Here is an 18,391-nt window from a genome sequence, read left to right on the forward strand (position 1 = left end):
CATTCAGTATGTTTGCTGAGTGAATAAGAGTTCACACACATTTCCTGGGGTTTATTGAATTAGAACTTGCCAAAGTCACTAAACATTTGACTTGATGTGGGTGGGATAGAAAACCTTGGGTATTTCATTTCACGTGGTATTTCTCAGAGGTCATACGTTGCCCACGTAGGATTAGCACAGAACCAGTGATCAAGATGTTCCTGAAGTCTACACATGACTCACCATGTTGTGTCTGTGAGCCCATCTCTGACAAAGGCAATAGATGATTGCCACAAGTCATAACGTTGGGCTCATGGTATTGCAGTATTTGTTAAACAGTTTTCGGAATTTGTTTAACTTCCTGCTAGCATGGTCAGGTCTCAGTTAGGAAACACAGTACCACTTTTCCCAATTAACAGTGCAAATTGTCAAGGGTGCATAGGAATTTGCAATTTGACGAAATCAGTTTTTTGACAGCAGGGGTAATCAGTCTGCAGCTTCACAAGTAGTAATCTGTGACCGAAGTGGCAGGATTTAGTCTGAATCATGAATGGTATGTAGGCTGTGTGAGGGGGACAAACCATTAGGATGATGCTGTTCTCTTTGCTTCTTTGAAAAAAAAAAAAGCTGCTTGATGTGGAAGTTGAAATTAGGGAATGCACTCTGTCGAGTGATCTCAGTCGCTCCCCTTCCCCAGTAGTAGTATTCATTTATTTTCTGTTATATTGCAGTATTCTGACAAGTCCCTGTACACCCAGCTGTGCTTTTACCGGTACATTTTTGATGCGGACTGTGCATGGGAGAAACTTACTACCGATCATGAGAAAGGTACGTTAAAATACTGTAATTACCTTTGAGTTTAAAGTGGAAATTTGCATCATAAAAGCCAGACCTACTGTGTCAGGCTGTTCACGCAGCATCACACCGCTGTCTCAGAAGCAGGCCGTGGGGGCCCATGTGGGCACAGGCATCCCCTGCGTGAGGGGCGGCTGCGTAGGAATCCCCAACTTTGGCCTCCACAGCGTGTCTCATACTGTTCTCTATTAAAGCAGGGCTTTGGGGGGAGGAACTGTACAAAAAGGACTCTTTAAATGCTATATTTTGAAAATGCTATTTTCTATAGAGTTTAGTAATTGTAATAAGTAAGCATAGGCAACGTGATCATTGGACCTACAAAAACCACATATTACCACAAAAAAATAGACCCAGAGTGTGTCTCTGCTGTTCACTAAAAGCCTACGTTCATTTTGAAAGAGGGGTAGGGTGGAGTTCTTTTATTAACTCCATCCAAAGAGAGCTCATAGGCGACTCGGCCCAGATGGTCGGGTGCTGCCTGTGTCGCATACAGGACTCGCAGCGCTGTGGGGCATAACGGGTCTGGGAAAAGCTTTGCTTTGTTGCGTAACTTAAAGTATTTGAAAATGTCATGACAAGTGCATGTGTTTTCTTCTCCTACCTGAAAAATCACACTGACAACTTTTCTATTACCTGTAAAAAATAAAAAAGGCAAATTTACACATTTTTCTTATTACTTACCTACAGAGTGTTTATGTTGTTTGTCAGTGAATATCAATTCAACATTTTGTTGTTTGGTATTAGGGCTGGAGGCAACCTCAAGGGCATAGAGAAAAACCTGCAAATCCTGCTGGATTTCCTCACATAACAATCCCCATGCTGCCCTTGATTGGGTCTTAACTGTTCTCAGGGCTAGTCATAATTGACTTCCGTTTTTCCATCTACGAGGTAGGCTAGAAATTATTTTTTTAATGCCTTGATTTATTTGGTTTTGCTGTCCTTGAATATAAACCACTTTATGACTGATGGAAGACTTGGTTCGGATCTTAGGATCTTGTCTTTCGACGTTCAACAAGAACTTGGGCTATTTCCACAACGTATTTTTAATGAATGAGTAAAATTTGTGCAAAGAAAAAATTCCTTCTGTCCATTACTAACTAGGTTTTTAAACTTCCATTCATGGCTGATGTCTAGCCCATGTTTACTTGCAGTATCATTAATAGCTGTTTCTCTTTCACCCCCAAGGACTTTTCCTTAAGGCATCATGGATTGAGAGAATTAAATAGTGATTCTCTGATGAGTACATTGTCTCTCTCTGCCTGGTGTGTTACCTCTTTATGGGTATCGGTGTGTTAGAACTTGCTCCCCTTTTGCTTCTTTCTGAATCTAGCCATCCCAGATTGATTGTTCCCTAGGTGTTCTTAGACTTCGAGGGGCTAGACTCCTCTTGCAGACATCTCTAAAATTCTTATCTGAGGGGCTGAATCGGTCTCATGATCAGCAGTTTTCAAAAGTCTGGTGACTCTTGGAGACACGTAGGAGTGATGTGGAAAGTCACTGGAGACTTACCCCAGCTTTTAGAGAGCATTGAGAAGTGTACATGGCTCTCCCAGAAAATAAGAGGGAATAGAATAGCCACTTGGAAGCTTCTTGCTTGGCAAAGGGCAGAAGTGTTGACAGAATCTGCACTCATGTGATTTACTATAGTTCCATTTTACTAGTTTAAGAATTGGGACACTTTTTTTTTTTTTTTTTTTGTCCTTTGCTTCTAATAAGTACACTATCCAGGAGTTCAGGGCCAAAATGGCACTAAGTGAATTATTGATGGGTTCTTTTACATGGCAGAAGGCTAAAGAAAATGCAGCAAGAGAAGGGTATGAAATATACGTCTGACAGAAGGAACTTCACGAAATGTTCTAAGAACCTTTTGTTTTATTTATGGAATTTTAATTATTGAAACGATTTTTTCTTCGAGCTTCCTTCTGCCTGTTTGTGATCCCTAAATTGCAGTTTAGGAATGAGTGAATTAGCTGAAATTTCCTTGCTCAGGGCATTTTCAGATCATTCAGTAATGCTTAGTGGTGTCCAGGTATTTATTAGTCGTAAGATATAAACTGAAACACTAGGTCATGCTTACCCATGGTTCAAAGGCAGAGGTATCCTAACAAGTGACATCTGAAAAGCTGTCTCCTAAGAGTCACCTGGGGGCACGTAAAAATCCAAATCCATGAGTCCTGCACCCAGAGATTCTAATTTAGGTGTGAGGTAGAATTTAGGAAGCTCAACTGTTTAGAAAGTTCCCCCAGGCAATTCTGACGTGCAGCCAAGTTAGACAACCCCTGTTCTGGGCACTGTGAATACATTAGTTGGCTGGTTTCTAAATAAAAGAGAACTGAACACAGGTTGTTGTCCACAGGGAACAATTGGAGAACAGGAATATTCTTATAATCCATAGGTGCACAATTACAGGGGAAACTTCATGTAGCATATATAAAAATCACTTCTCACTTTGTAAGTTCAAGTGAAATTGCTCTCTTCTGACTTGCTCTTCAAGGGAGACTTGCTGTAAAAATGAATTGAAAATCTGTGGGATCCAGAGGGCAAATATATTTATTCAATTTGGACCAAAGCCAGAACACCAATGGATGTTAACATGAAAAGTCTTGTGAAAAATAACAGTCGTTACACACAGGTATATGATTGAGAGTGGAATCTAAGTATCGTCTGTCAACAAGTGCCCTGGAACTGGCCTGTGAAATATTTCCTGTAGACACTACTTTACTGTCAGTACCTAGCAACCTTTCCTTCGCTAAGACTGTTTTTACCATTTCCATTAGAAACCCTGTATTTTAAGGGCTGTACCTGGATGGTGGTTTTAATTTTTGTTTGAAACTTGGCAGTTTGACTTGGAAAAGGTATGTGCAAATTATTGAAAGAGGTTTATTTATTTTTATGGCGAAAAGTAGCTCTTGTTAAAGCTTTTTTCCTGTGCTTTGCTTTCAAACAAAGCTTTACAGGCCATTAGTCCCTAATGTGAATTAACCCCCATTTGGTATTTTTCCCTTTCCTTTAAAATGGTAAAGAAAATTTACCATTTTTCCCTTTCACTTTGGTGAAGTGTTTACTGCCTGTTATTCACTTAGGTGAAGTGTTTAGTGCGAGTTCACTGTAATTACATAACATTTTAAAAATCTTATTTCTGTGGGACTTTGGCATTATTATTGTAACTGCTCTAGAATGTACGCAGATGGCATAATAGGTCCAAAGGAAGTTTTAAAGGAACATAGTGGCAATGTATGAAGTAAAAATCCATTTCCATGAAGGCAGCACATTACGGTCCCATTTGACAGCCTCATCCCATGGGGCCTTGGCCTAGGAAGGGATAAGTGAACATTTCGGGGGAGACTCTTTGCCCAATTGTGTCAATTAAGTCTGCTTTAAAAATGCAGGGAGAAAAGGAATCTCTTACTTTTCTCAACTGAGCCTTTTTAAGTTTATTTGGCAACAGTAAAAACAATACATTGTATATTTCCTATTATGTTTTGAGTGCCACCCCAGAGGTCAGAGGAGCAAAGGTGACCCATGCTCCCTGCCCTGGAGGAGCTTAGAGTCTGTTGGGGACAAATTCAGCAGCAGCTCAGCATGATTAACCACCCATCTGGTCAAACTGCTTTGGAAGGACAGAAGGAGAGCCACTAACTGCCTTTTAAAAATAGACCTTATTTTTTTAGAGCAGTCTTAGGTTCACCGCAGACTTGAACAGAAGGTACAGAGAGTTCCCGTGTACCCCCCAGCCCACACATGCACAGCCTCCCCCACTGTCAGCACCCCCCCCCCAGAGTGGGGCATTTGTTACAATTGATGAACCTGCATTGACACTTATCATGCACAGTCCATAGTTTACCTTAGAGTTCACTCTTAGTGTTGGACATTCTCTGAATTTGGACAAATGTATAATGACATGTATCCACTATTATAGTGTCCTACAGATTAGTTTCATTGCCTTAAAAATCCCCTGTACTCCCCCTACGCCTCCTCCCTCCCCCCAACCCCTGGCAACCAGTGGTCTTTTTACTATCTCCGTAGTTTTGCCTTTTCCAGAAGGTCATGTGCAGTTCGCCCTTGGACAGCACGAGGGTTAGGAGCACTGACCGTCCTTACCCCGTGCAGTCAAAAATACATTTATAGTGTTTATTGAAAAACATGTGCATGTAAGTGAACCTGTGCAGTTAAAACTCGTGTTGTTCAAGGGTCAACCGTAGTTGGAATCGTACAGTTTGTAGCCTTGTCAGATTGGCTTCTTTCACTTAATGAGATGTGTTTTAAATTTCCTCTGTGTCTTTTCATGGCTTGATAACTCTTTGTTTTAGCAATGAATAATATTGCATTGTATGTACCACAGTTTACTTATCCATTCACCCACTGAAGGACATCTTGGTTGCTTCCAGGTATTGGCAATTATGAGTAAAGCTGCTATAAACATCCGTGTACAGGTTTTTGTGTGGACATAGTTTTCCAATTCTTTGGGTAAATACCAAGTAGCACGATTGCTAGATTTTATGCTAAGCCTATGTTTAGTTTTGTAAGAAACTGCCAAACTGTCTTCCAAAGTAGCTGTACCATTTTGCACTCTCACTGGCAGTGAATGAGACTTCCTGTTGCCCCACATGCTCACCAACATTTGATGTTGTCAGTGTTCCAGATTTTGGCCATTCTAATAAGTGTGTAGTGATACCTTGTTTTTACTTGCATTTCCCTGATGACATATGATTTGGAGTATCTTTTCATAGGCTTATTTGCCATTTGTGTATCTTCTTTGGTGAGGTGTCTTTGGCCCAATTTTTTAATCTGGTTGTTTCCTTATTGTGTTTTTCTTAAGAGTTCTTCGTGTATTTTGGATAACCACCCTTTATCATTATTAGAGTGAATAAGAACCATTTATATGTTTTTTGCAAATATCTTCTCCCGGTCTGTGGCTTGTCTTTTTATTCTTTGAACACTAATTGTCTTTTCACTTTAGTGTTTGATCTTTCCCTCTGTACGTGTCTGTATCCTAATCTTTTCTTCTAAGGTCACTAGTCCTGTCCTGTTGGTTTAGATCCCACCCTGGTGACCTCATTTTAATTTAATTACTGCTTTAAGGCCCTATCTCCAAATACAGTCCCAGTTTGAGGTACTAAATTGAGGGGGGTCACGGTCCAGCCCGTAACAGATGGTGTTCGTGGTGAATTTTTCTTTAAACACCTCTAAACACGTTGCATCTGTCTTTGCCAGAATTGAAACAGCAGGATTTAAAACTCGGTGTTGAAGAAAGGAATTGGAGCTACAGCATCAGTGTTAGCGAAAACATGGTGCTTTAACCTCAGCCTTATGAAAAAAAGCGTGTTAGGAAGCCCAGTTTCTCCATAGAGCCTCTAGGCCCAGAAGGACTGTTCTGCAGGTCCGCCCTGTTTCTTGCAAAGAGATACGGGTGGCTTAGAGTGCCACAGCCTGTAGAGCAGCGCCTGTCAAGGTTGCTCTCCTCCCGGCACCTCTCATCCAGGTGACATCTCACAGTCACTTCCCCCTCTTGAGCTTTTGTGTTCCCTCCCACCTGCTTGCTTTACCTGTTTCTCTTAAACTTTTCCATTTCTTGTTATTGTTGCTCTACTGTCTTTTCTTTAGGCCTGTTGGTAACATCTGTAGACATTGGTCATTTATGTTAGTGTCACCCAGGATTAGGCTGTCCCTTTGTAAGGTACTTTATTCTTCCCTGTCACCCTTTCACATGTCTAACACAGGTCCTCACAACAGCCCTGTGAGGGAGCAATGGATGGTGCCCCATAATAGTGATGAAGAAATTGAGTAATGTAATACAAGTTTCCTCTGCATCCCCGTGGCACCTGGTGAGTGCCCATCTCACAGGACTTATCCTGAATTGTTTTGACTTGCTCTTCGTCTGAGTTCATTGAGGCAGAGGGTTATATCTTGTTTATCTGTGCTTTGCCCATCAGAGCCAGTTCACTATACTTTGTTGAAAAAATTCTTAGTGGAAAATAAGTCCGCACAAGCAACTTCAAGGATTTTGGAGGAATTAGTCCTAGGAAACATTTCTGTCCATGAATGGAGGGCAACGTGCAGTAAAATTCTAGACTCTCCTATATTGCTTGGCTTGACTCAGGTGTGCCATCAATTAATGTCACTAATGTTCCTTGACATTTTCAGATTTAATATCTGTTGCTTCAGCTCTCTATGAGTGATACTGAAGACAAGGGACACATCATCTCGTTTTGCTGGTGCCCAATTTGAATTGAGTTGGAAGAATGTCAAGTCACTTAACTACTAGTGAGGCAAGCTCACTGCCACTCTCCGACACTGCCACAGGGTCCTGTTCTCTGCTCACCATCAGCAAAATAGTAACACTCACAAAGTGGTAATAATTGTATTACTTCATGGAAAATGGGGACCCAAAAGAGAGACAACAGCTAGTATTGAAAAGTGAAGGAATCTTACGTGATTTTTCATTTTTTTGCGCCAGAAAATAAAGAGTTTTATGGAAGAAATTATATGCTGTAGTGTATGTGGGAATTTGGAGCTTTCTGAGGGTTTCAAGACAGGTCCTTTTATGTTAAGGATTTCTACTCTATTTCCTGAACTGCTAAAGCGAAAGAAAGCAGGAGAGTTTTATCATTGCTAGAAGTGCTGAAGTAAAAGGAGCAAAGAACCGCTGGAGTCCTCTCTAAGCCAGTTGACATTCTTCTCACTTTGTTAAACCCTCCAAAGGCATTAAAAACAAGGCTGCGTCATCAGAGCCTATTCAGTCCAGTTCTTCTTTCATCGTTGTTTTAAGCCCATGGGTTAGTCCACTGAAAAAAATTACTGTTGGGTTTTAAAAATGAGCTTTTTCTCTGTTTTTGATAACTAATAACAGGTAAAGCACACACAAAACAATTCACACCTACCTAATACACAGAAAAATAAAGGTAAAAAGTCACTTAAGCACCAATTTGCTCTTCTTAAAATTTTATTTTTATAATTGTGAAAAAATACTTCTTTAGAAATTATTTTGAAATGGGTAACTTAAACTCCATTTTCCTTTTTTTCGTTTTCTTGCAAATAAAAATGATCTGAGGTTGGTTTGTTTTAAATTATTCCTTTGATTGTTTAAGTGAATTTTTATTGTAGGAGACTAAAGTGACAGTTCAGAACGTAGTTAGCTATCTGTTTATGGTTAGGAAGTGATTGTGGAAATACATAAAGAATTTTTATAAAAGTAGCTCACAGAATCCTGAGCTTCTGGGGCTTTTTGTTGTTGATGTCAGATATTACATATTTTTAATCTTTAATGACTTAGGGAAATACTGATAACATAATGTTCAAGTCCCAAACTAAGTAACCATTATGATTCAAATTCATGGTTTATAAGCAAGGTGAAAAATTAGTAAGAAACACTTGTTTTTTACAGTTGTTATCTCTGTGTGGCTTATAATTTTTATTTTCTCCTATATACTTATATGTACTTTCTAAGTTATATAATCTGAGCATGTGCTGCTTTTACAAGAAACAAATTATAAGCACTGAAATTTTACCAAGAAATGTTTTACTCAACTTGAAAGAATTCTTCAAATTATTTAGCAATTGAGGGAAAAAATCACATGCAGATCAACCGAAACCAGCTTTTTTCTCCTTGCCTTTTTTTCCAAGTCAAACCTAAGACCTTGTTCCTCACTCAAGAGTGGGATCAATAGACCAGCAGCACAGGAACCGCCTGGGAACTTGTTAGAAATGCCAAATAGCAGGCTCTCCCCAGACTGACTTGCGTCTGCATCTGCTTTTTTAAAAAGATTCCCAGGTGATTCATAGGCACAGTAAACTTGGAGAAGCACTGATTCAGGACACTCTCTCCCCTTTTAACATCTAAAGCCTACTTCCATTTCATTCATCCATTGATTAGAGCCATCCTTTTGGCAAAACTTGAAAATGACAAATGTGCAGACTAGAGAAGGCCTACCCAAGTTTAAAGTAGAATTGGTATGACAGCCTGGTCTTTTGAAATATATTCTGTAATTAAGCTTAAAAATGTCGTTGCTTAACTAAGACTGGGGGGGGGGGGTGAAGCAGGACTTTTTCCACCTTGTTTCTTCTTTAACCAAAAGGAACAAGGGAGAAGTAAATTAGGGTTTTCAAAATGGCTTTCAGGTTGTCAAGATTAGTGGCTTATAAAAGAGAGAACTAACTAGAATACAGTTCTACACCCACTCCATGTGAAGGCCCACTCGATATGCGCTGAGTAAAGTTTTCTCCCATTCACCCCATTCTGGGCCTCGTTACAACACTGATTTAGCTCATTTATAAAGATCTCAAGGCGTTGAACTAGAACTTCTTTTGTAAATGAAAACAGGATTCTATTTCTTATATTTTGCTACTGAAAAGTTTACTTTGGAATTTACTTTTCCTACTGTTGCTGACTTTTCTATTTTTCTGCTCAGAACAACAAGAATGACGAAGTTGATCTTTTCCAATGGAGCCCCTTCACACCGCTTTGTTTTTCTCTCTGAATACTACCAGTTTTGTTTTTTAACTAAAGATGACTTTACATTGTGACAGAAGCAAAACTATATTTTTCAGGAAATTGTCACCATAGTTGCTTTGCTTAACTCTGCACATTTTCTGTCATCCTCTTTAGGAAGACTAACGTAATATATGAAAGTTGCTATATATTTGAACAACAGTCTTCCAGATTCTAGTAACATGCCTTTCTTTAGCCCATTTCTGTAAATATGCACTTGACTTCTCCACTTTTATGTACAAATGGACTTATAGGCATGCTATGACAACAGATGTGTCAATAGTTTTACAAAATCCTTTCCTATTACGTTGTTTTAATGGGCAGGTTCCTTGTCCCTTTTGTGGTGACAAGTACAGCAACACAAACCAGCACACCCATGTTGCCGTCTCTGGGTGATACAGCTGTGGTTGATGGTCTTCATTTGCAAAACATTTTGTCTTTTTTTTTTTAATATTGAGCGTAGGAAAAACCTGATAAGATTTTTTTCATGTACTTTTAGAAAATATATTTCTATCACCAATGGGGGAAAATATTAAGCAATTTTCCAGCAGTTAGACCATAATGTGAGCTAATCACTTTAGTTTGAAGAAAAGTATTTTTAAACAGTTGAGCTAGTGAATTTACTTTTAAAATGTATTGTGCTTACACAGTAGATGGTTTTATTTCCATGATGTTTTTTACTACATAATTATACATCTTAATTACGTAATTACTATCATAATTATTATGTAATTGCATGTACTTCCACTAATTACAAAATCAGGAAGTGTAATTATCTAGTAAAAACTTTATGAAATTTCATGCATTAAAATTACTTAAAAGGCTATTCCAATGGTCTCTTGGAAGGCTTTCCACGATTAGCCTTAGTTCTGACCTTAGTTTAGAACTTGAACCCAGAGGCCAGGACCAGGACAACAACCACAAACAGACCAACACTAAACAGGGTGTTGTGGTATAGGTAAGATAGCCTTTGATCCTTATGTGTTAAAGCCAGGGAGCCCTTGAATTTCTTTGCAATTATGGAGTTGTAGTAAGAATAATGTCTTATATTTGAGGTAGGTATCACAAAAACTATCAATGGAAAGGGGAGTTCTTTCTTAGGAAAGAATTGACAGAATTGACAAGGCATCTAGGTTACAAAACAGCCAGGCCATCTATAATTTTATAATATGAATAGCTTATTTAGCTATCTCTGCCTTTAAAAGCATATAATTATTATTATTATTATTTAAAATTCTGTTTCCTTAGTTTGAAGAAGGCCTTTTTTCCAGTTTGTGTTTATATTTACTAAGATAGGAGCAAACATATCAAAAGAGCGTAATCTTTTACTACTCCTTGATGTCAAAAGCAGCTTTTGAGACATAAACATACACACACAAACATGCAACATCAGACTCTAAATAAAGACAGAAGGTTTAATTCAATAAAGCTATGATGCCTTTACTATTCAAAATGACATACAAATTGCACAGTGAAACAATAGTCATGACAGCAAATTAGATATGACATTTAAATTACACTACAAAGAGAAATCCCAGAACCATTTTTGGTCTGTGGGAGTCTATTTTAGCCCAGGTTTAAAACCCAGTCTAGAGAATGGTTTATGTTGTATAAGACTAATTGGAGGTTGGTCTAATTAATTGCAGATTAATTGGGAGGACAGGACTTGTAATACTCATGACAAAGAAGAGAGTAGCTCCTTTAAGTATCATGAAAGAATTCACTGTAAGTTTCAGTAATATTAAATTATCTTTGTATAACATCTATCATGATCTGTTCTAACATAACCTAAATAAAGGGCTAGATATACTAAATTTTCTTCCCCTCACAATTAGTGCTTCTCACTAAAATGTATTGAATCAGCTACTTAGCGTGTATACCACTTACTTCTTTTAAAAATGCAGGCTTAAACATAAAAAGTATGTAGTCTTAGGAACAGGTGACATTCCATTTTTTTCTTTAAATACTTCTAAACCAGCACTCTGTGGTTTTATCACTTACTGACTTTCTGGCTTTTTTATACCAGCTAAAATTAATAATAAATGTGACTTTAAAAAAAAAAGTTCTTGGAGGATATGAAAACATCAACCCCAGTTGCTTGAAGCAAATTAGAGGATTTATAGTCATCCAGAATTCTTTCATGCTCTTGGGGATATTTGGGATTGAAAGAGGTTTAGTCCGACTCTAGCATTTTTCTCTAGTAGTTTGGGATTATTCTTAAATTGCATATCCTTTTCCTCTCGGGGATCTTTGCTCATTTACTTAGCCCAGAATTTAATGTCTCCATCATTTCTTATTTGCCTTCTCTCTGTTGTGATAACATTTCTTCTCAGAAGTGTTTATGCTCCCTTCATGAGACAGCACTTACCTCTCATGCATCTTCTTAATCTTTTGTTTTTGACCAATTGCATGTGCCACATCAGAATAGCCTTTAATGGTTAAAAGTTAAGGGTTTCTGCTTAGTCCTCACCCGAATTACAGTGCAGAGTTAATTTTTGAACTGACTGAATATTTAAACTGACTGGGTTTTTGTTTTGCTTCACTGTTTTGTCGCTTTTCATATAAATTGGCATATGTTTTCATTATCCTCTGTAATTCTTTAAATTTTCGATCATTATCTAAGGGAACCAACCATAACTTTGGAAGTTTAATTGTATTCTTGTGATAGCGCCAGTTATCCAGTTGTCCCAGGCCCAGATCTGCTGTTGATTTGCACATGATAAGTCAGTGCCCATTTATTATTTTATGCTGTACTATCATGTCCACATAATAAATGCCACCCCTCATACATAAAGAAAACCCATCATCAGTTTGACTCATTCTTAGAGTAGTTCTTCCTGTAGTTGTCATGAATTTATTCAGATCCATCAGCATTCTCTTACCTTGTGGCCAACAGGATGGTAACTAGACGGAATTAGTAGCCTGTCAGTTAAGTTCAATTAAATTAACATTGATTGCATTCTCCCCATGTAAAGGCCCTGGGAAACCTTTCTCACGTTGGTCTGTAGAGCCCTGCTAGCCTTAGCACTGTCCCTTAAAGCTTACGGCTTAAACCAGCTGTGCTCGCAGAAAGATAGGTTTGCTGGCTATTTAGATATTCTTGTTCTTTTCTTGTTTTAAGAAATGATCGTAAAACCAAAATTACAAATAGTGTCAAAACCAGATCTGTGTAAGTCTGGTTTTCTCTGTTTCTCCCTTCTTCACCCCCCCCGCTCCACCCCCCCAAATTCATTTAGCTGGGGTTTGTTGAGTCTCAGTCTTGTACGATATGTAAGGGATGCAAGTATAAGCAAGACCTGGTTTGGGCTTTGGAGGTAATATTTCTGATTGTTTTCTTATTCATGCATTCACCTCTAAGCGCCTACTTTTTATAGGACTTTACTTTTTGTGAAGAATATTCACCCCTTATCTCTTACTTTTCCCAACGGGTAGGGTCAGTTGACAGTTTTCAGATTAAAAACAACAACAATCTCAAAGAGATGAAATGACCCTCCTGAGATAGCAAAGCTGGGGGTTGTGAGAGCCCAGTGTTCTTTATGCTGTGTCACAGCTGCCCTGTTCTTAATCTAGTAGGGAACATCAACCTGAAGGAAGTAAGTCTAATACAAGGGATTGGCATAAAGTGTTGCAAAGTCTCTACATACAGCTCAGGGAAGGAGTCCGGGTGGAGATGGGCTCTCAGTCAGACCTTGAAGAGTAGATGAGATTTTAATAGGTCATGTCGTTTGAGAGTAAGTTTTGTCTTTCTCACTATTTTTTAACTGCTCTATTGCTTATCTACCTTTTATAAATCAGAGAAGCTCATTTGGCAAATGCATGATGATTCTAAGTCATTCTGAATTGGAGGTTTCATCAAAAAGTGCTCATTAAAAGGCTGGTCTGTGCAGAGCTTAAAACCGAGACTGGAAGCTGGAAGGCTGTTCTCTCGTCACTCCCCACTGTAACCAGTGGTGGTACTTGGAAAGGAATAGACGCCATCCTGCAAGATACATCTGTCAGAAGTGTATAAAAGTGTTTTCTTATCTTAAATAAGTTAACTCAGAATATAATAATGTAAGTATTTTGACATGAAAATGTTACATACCATGATTTATCCACTTACCTTAAAACAGACGTCTTTAACTTTAAAAGAAAGAAGTATGGTAAGACAAAACAAAACAGAAATAGGAATTAAAAGAGGTAAATGACAGACTGAACTATATAGTTTTATTTAGAAATATAGTTTTATTTAGAGATAAAAATGAAGCCTACTAGCATTATGACCGACCATAGAATGTAAAAATGTTTTACTTCAATTTTTACAATCATCATGGTGAAAGTTTAGATATATGTAGGACCTATTTATAAAGTAAATGTTTGCTGCTAAAATAATTCCCATGTTTTATTGGTATATTATATATTATCGTACCAAAACAAAATGTAGATGCTGAAAAGTCAGTAAAATCCAGGATAAAAACGAGGGTCTGAACCTGAGCCAGTATTCAGGAATTTATTCACCAGAGCACACTCTGGTCTCTTAATGAAGGCTTTATCACTTTTAACAAATGTGCCACAGTAAATTTATTAGTATGCTACAAAGAAATTTTCAAAATAATTACGACTAAACTACACTTGTCAAAATAAATGAATGAAATACAATTTTGAATCATCTTTCTTCACTTATTGCTCATTTGCATAATTCAGTAACTTACACGGGAGTCTTTAGTTATTGGTGAGAATTAGCAAGGTTCTGCTATTCCTTGTTGTACGGGCGGGAATTATGCTACCATGTAATTAGCTATTCCAGACATGGTCTAACGGGAAACACCAAAGGGCATAGCAGAATCTAAAGAGACAAGGCAGGGAATCTAAAGACAAGAGACAATCAAAGACACCCAACAAACTCAAGCTGGTAGACCACAGGGAATTTTGAATGAAGCCTCTTAATTTATTTTGAGAATAAGAAATCAGTAGTATGAGAGAAATCTCAACAAGATTAGCTGACTAAGCCTACTTAAAAAAAAATATCTCTATAGTGCGTGGTGCGCCAGGTTAACCACTCCTGTTTGTTAGTCTGTGTACAGCTCAACAAATAGCGGGCAAACCCTTTCATGGATATATAGTGGATTTCCATTCAGATTTTCACTCTTTGAAGGAGGTCGTTTATACCAATGAGATCTATAGATGCAAATTACTCTCCCTTATATGTGAGGGGTCATTCCTTTCACAGCAGACTTGCTCATCTCTTTTATAGACGTTTTGTTATTTTTCTACTGCTCCCAAAGGAATGATGAGAATCACACCTCCCCCCAACCCCCCCCCACCTAACATAGCCTCCAAATCTTTTCCCTCCAGCTCTGTGAAACTTTTGTGCTGATCTTCGGGAACAAAACAAGCTGTTGGCTGCAGCCCTGATTCAGGAAACTTTTCCTTCTTTCAACCTGAAATTTCGTCACTTTAGATGTGCCTCTCTTTCTCACCTAATTCTAAGGAAATCACTTTCTCGTTGCAGCAGAGTGTCACTGTAACATGCTATGGCATGTGGGAAATTCTTGGAAGCAGTGTCCCGAAAATGTCATTTTTAGTTTGACTTCCAAAAAATGTAAGCTCACAGGAACTAGAGGAACAGAGAAGTGAAGGGGTTGATTTAGGGGTTAGCTATGAAAACCTAACTTCTGATCCCATTACTGAAGTGAAGGGAAAGCTAATGTTTGTCTTTGCCTAAGCTTGTAAAGAATCATACAAACATTCAAAGGTTTTAGACTTGGTGTTCAGGAGTCTTAGGAAGAAGGGATTTCGGGCATACTGTGTGAGCACTCTGTAAATATTTGTTGTTTTGTTCCTTCTGCTAGCATTTGTTGAGCACCAAGGGCACTAATGTGGGCTCCTGAAAGGCAATATAAGGTAGTGTTTAAAAGCCCCACTTAGAGCCAGAATGGCTGGTTCAAGTTTTGGCTTTCCGTCTCTTGCCAGATAAGTAATCTTCAGGTATGTGACTAGCGCCATGCAGCCTCATCTGCTGGAATAAGAGCGCCGGCCTCATGGAGTTCTAAATTAAACAGGATGATATGGAAACAGGCTGACACACAAAATGCCTAGAACAGTGCTTGGCACGTAGTAAGCGTGAAGTAAAAGTCGGTCAGTTTTATTACTTCTGAGAACAACACTTGGTCCCAACCACTTGCTATTATAGTTACTGTATCTGAATTGATTTGTGTAGCCTCTCATTGACGGTGTTTTGTTCGTATTTGTGTCCCCAGCATCTAGCACAACACCAGACATGTTTTAAATGATTGGTTCTTATTTACCGAATGGTTATAGTATGAAAAAGGCCTGGTCCCTACTCTCAGGGAGCTTAAAATCGATCTTGATAACTGCATTTTAGTTTTCTTATTTATTGAAATAGCATTCACGTCAGAAGTAAATTTAATTCTCATTGTTAGTACTAATGGAAGGGGTTGAAGCACAAATCATTTCCATTTTGTTTCGCTATGTTCCTTTGGCATATGTTCCATTAATATTAAGCAATCAGTTATAACTGTTGGCTGTTTTCTAGGGAGGATAAAAAAAAAAAAAAGGTTGTATTTGTGTGTAGAAAGTCAGCCAAACCAAGTTCCCAAATCATGTACCTTTTAGCAGAGTACTTCTTAACAACCAGGGTGTATTTTTTACGTGTTTTAAAATAACAGGTGCCCAGATGCCACTGCCAGATATCTGATTCAGTGGGTCTGGGGTGGGGCCCCACGTGGCTGTGGTTAAAAAGCTCCGCTGGTGATTCTAATGCACGCCCACAGTGTTGAGAATCTTGGAGTTAGTGAAACTCTTCAAACTTTAATATTGCTTCTTGTCAAATATGCATTAAGTTTGACTTTGATATAGAAAGGGAGATTGGGTGGCATCTGGATAACAATTTAAGTAGACAGAAAGGAAAATGAAGTCAAACACATGTATTATTTCCTAGATAAAGGAATCATTTCTGGTTCTATATGAGCTAATATAGCATCTGAGAATAAAGTGAAGGGAAGAAATGGGCTAGGGAAAAGGAAGCAAGAAGAAACTGTTTTCTGGTAATGAGCAAATGGAAGATGAAATCAGTGCTTTTCAGCAAAATTGACTATAAAGCACATGTTATTTTCCCCATTAACTTACGTCATGAAAGTAGGAAAGGGCCACTGTGGGGGGGTGGGGAATCCTTGAGGAGACTGGATGGGTAACTGGGAAGGTACTGAGGTAGAGGCTAACCAAACCCTGGTGTTTAGGCGCCTTCAGTTTGAGTTTCTTGGACCGTTCCCACCTCCTGTCCTCTTCTACTTACCTCTGCACCCAGCGGCTGGGTCCTGGGCCTTCTGCAGTTTCAGATTGTTGCCTGTGCCCCCAGGGGTCTGACACAGGATGGTGGTGCACAGTCTTTGGAAAGATACCTCTAGGTGCCATGGTCATAGCTTGGGCTTTCCTTGAGTCTCCAGACAGGAGAAATAGCTTGGCTGGCCCTCCTCCCCAGCTTTGGAGTCTGGGAGCTAGAAAACAGTTTCCGATCACCCTTGTTTCTGGCTGTTGTATTTCAGATCACCCCTTTTGCCTAGAAAGATTGAGATGGCACCACCGTGGCCCCCACAAGTTAGACCCTTCATGTGTTCCTGAGTGGGCCCTTGACTCCGCCACGGCTACCTCCCTTGGCTCATGGGTTTCCCCTTCCTGCGTCACCTACCTCAACCCAGTGTCTCCCAGTTGGTATTCTGTTCATCCTTTAAGGCCTCCCAGCTAGAAGTGAGCTCTTTATCTTCTGGACTCGTGCAGCTCTTGAGCACTTCCCCTCATGCATCATACCGTGTTTCCCCAAAAATAACCCCTAGCCGGACAATCAGCTCTAATGCATCTTTTGGAGCAAAAATTAATATAAGCCCCAGTATTATATTATTATATTATATCATATCATATGTCATTATATAAGACCCAGTCTTACTTTACTATAAGTAAAATAGTAAAATAAGACCGGGTCTTATATTAATTTTTGTTCCAAAAGACGCATTAGAGCTGATTGTCTGGATGGGTCTTATTTTCGGAGAAACACGATAACTCTTTGAAGCTGGGACCATGCTTGATGTGTTACTGTATGTCTGGTGGAAATGTGTACATGATAGGAGTCTTATAAATGATATGTGAAATGAATGTTTTCTAGACTTTATTGGAGAAAAATACTTTATGGCTTATTTATAGAATACTTTTCAGAATCCTTTTTTTCTGTGTTTCCCATCATACCCTCCAACTATGTGATAAAAAATTTTCCGCCCACGTATATCCATACATTCATCAAACGTTTAGCACATGCCATCTCCTCACTCCACATGGACTTAATTTCCCACTTTCATTTACCTACTTTCTAATAATTCCTGATAGATTTGGGCTGTGACATCATGTACCTCCAGGAGATTGCATAAATTCCAGACTAGAAATGTCTTTGTTCCAACCTTTAGGTTGTAGAAATCTAACTGATGCCCTACAATGTTAGTGGAGTGAATTTAAAAGTCTGCAAGTCTCCTTCAAATGAGTGAGGACTGTCCCTGCCCAGGCCCACGCCTTGCCTCCCAGAACCTATACACCTATGATAAGAGCTGGCCATTTTGCTGTGGGTTTTTCTAGTGATTTACAGTTGCTCTTTCATGACCTTGCTGTCTTTGACTTTCTCCCAGCACTCCAAATTTGTTATTTGGTTTACTAGTCTTTATGAGATCTCGAAATGTCTGGATGCTGTCTCCACATAGCTGTCTCGAGGTGGGAAGGAAGGGGCTACTGAGAGACTTGCAGACTACTCTTCTCTTGACTCCCCGCAGGACCCTCTCTTAAGCAGCATGCAGGCACACACATTGATGGCAGTGTCGGTTTATAAACACTGCTATTACTAGTAGGCTGGGCTAGGGGAAGGAAAATAGTAAGCTCACATGAAATCTGGAGGTACCTAGGTCTTGGGTGTAACCTGCAAGACACACTCTTAAAGTGGTCATTGCACAATATGCAGTTTACAGTAAATGTTTAAAAAAATGTATTACAGTAAAAGACACATTGCCATTAATCCCCCTCAAAATACGCCCC

At 39.0% G+C, this 18,391-nt stretch overlaps 1 protein-coding gene across 4 annotated transcripts in view; it reads left to right on the forward strand.

The window, feature by feature from the left end:
• The window catches only part of POLA1 (DNA polymerase alpha 1, catalytic subunit), a 313,058-nt gene that overhangs the window by 252,308 nt on the left and 42,359 nt on the right, over positions 1 to 18,391 (forward strand). For 2 of the 4 annotated variants that reach the window (XM_074324217.2, XM_019757051.3), the window contains exon 36: positions 711 to 807. The exons of the other annotated variants lie outside the window; for them this stretch is intronic. In XM_074324217.2, the coding sequence (XP_074180318.2) occupies positions 711 to 807 (97 nt within the window). The remainder of the gene's footprint in view (positions 1 to 710; positions 808 to 18,391) is intronic. 4 annotated transcript variants of the gene reach the window in all.

This window comes from Rhinolophus sinicus, chromosome 18 (genome assembly GCF_057876585.1).
Source record: "Rhinolophus sinicus isolate RSI-liver-muscle chromosome 18, RSI-T2T, whole genome shotgun sequence".
Lineage (NCBI taxonomy): Eukaryota > Metazoa > Chordata > Mammalia > Chiroptera > Rhinolophidae > Rhinolophus > Rhinolophus sinicus.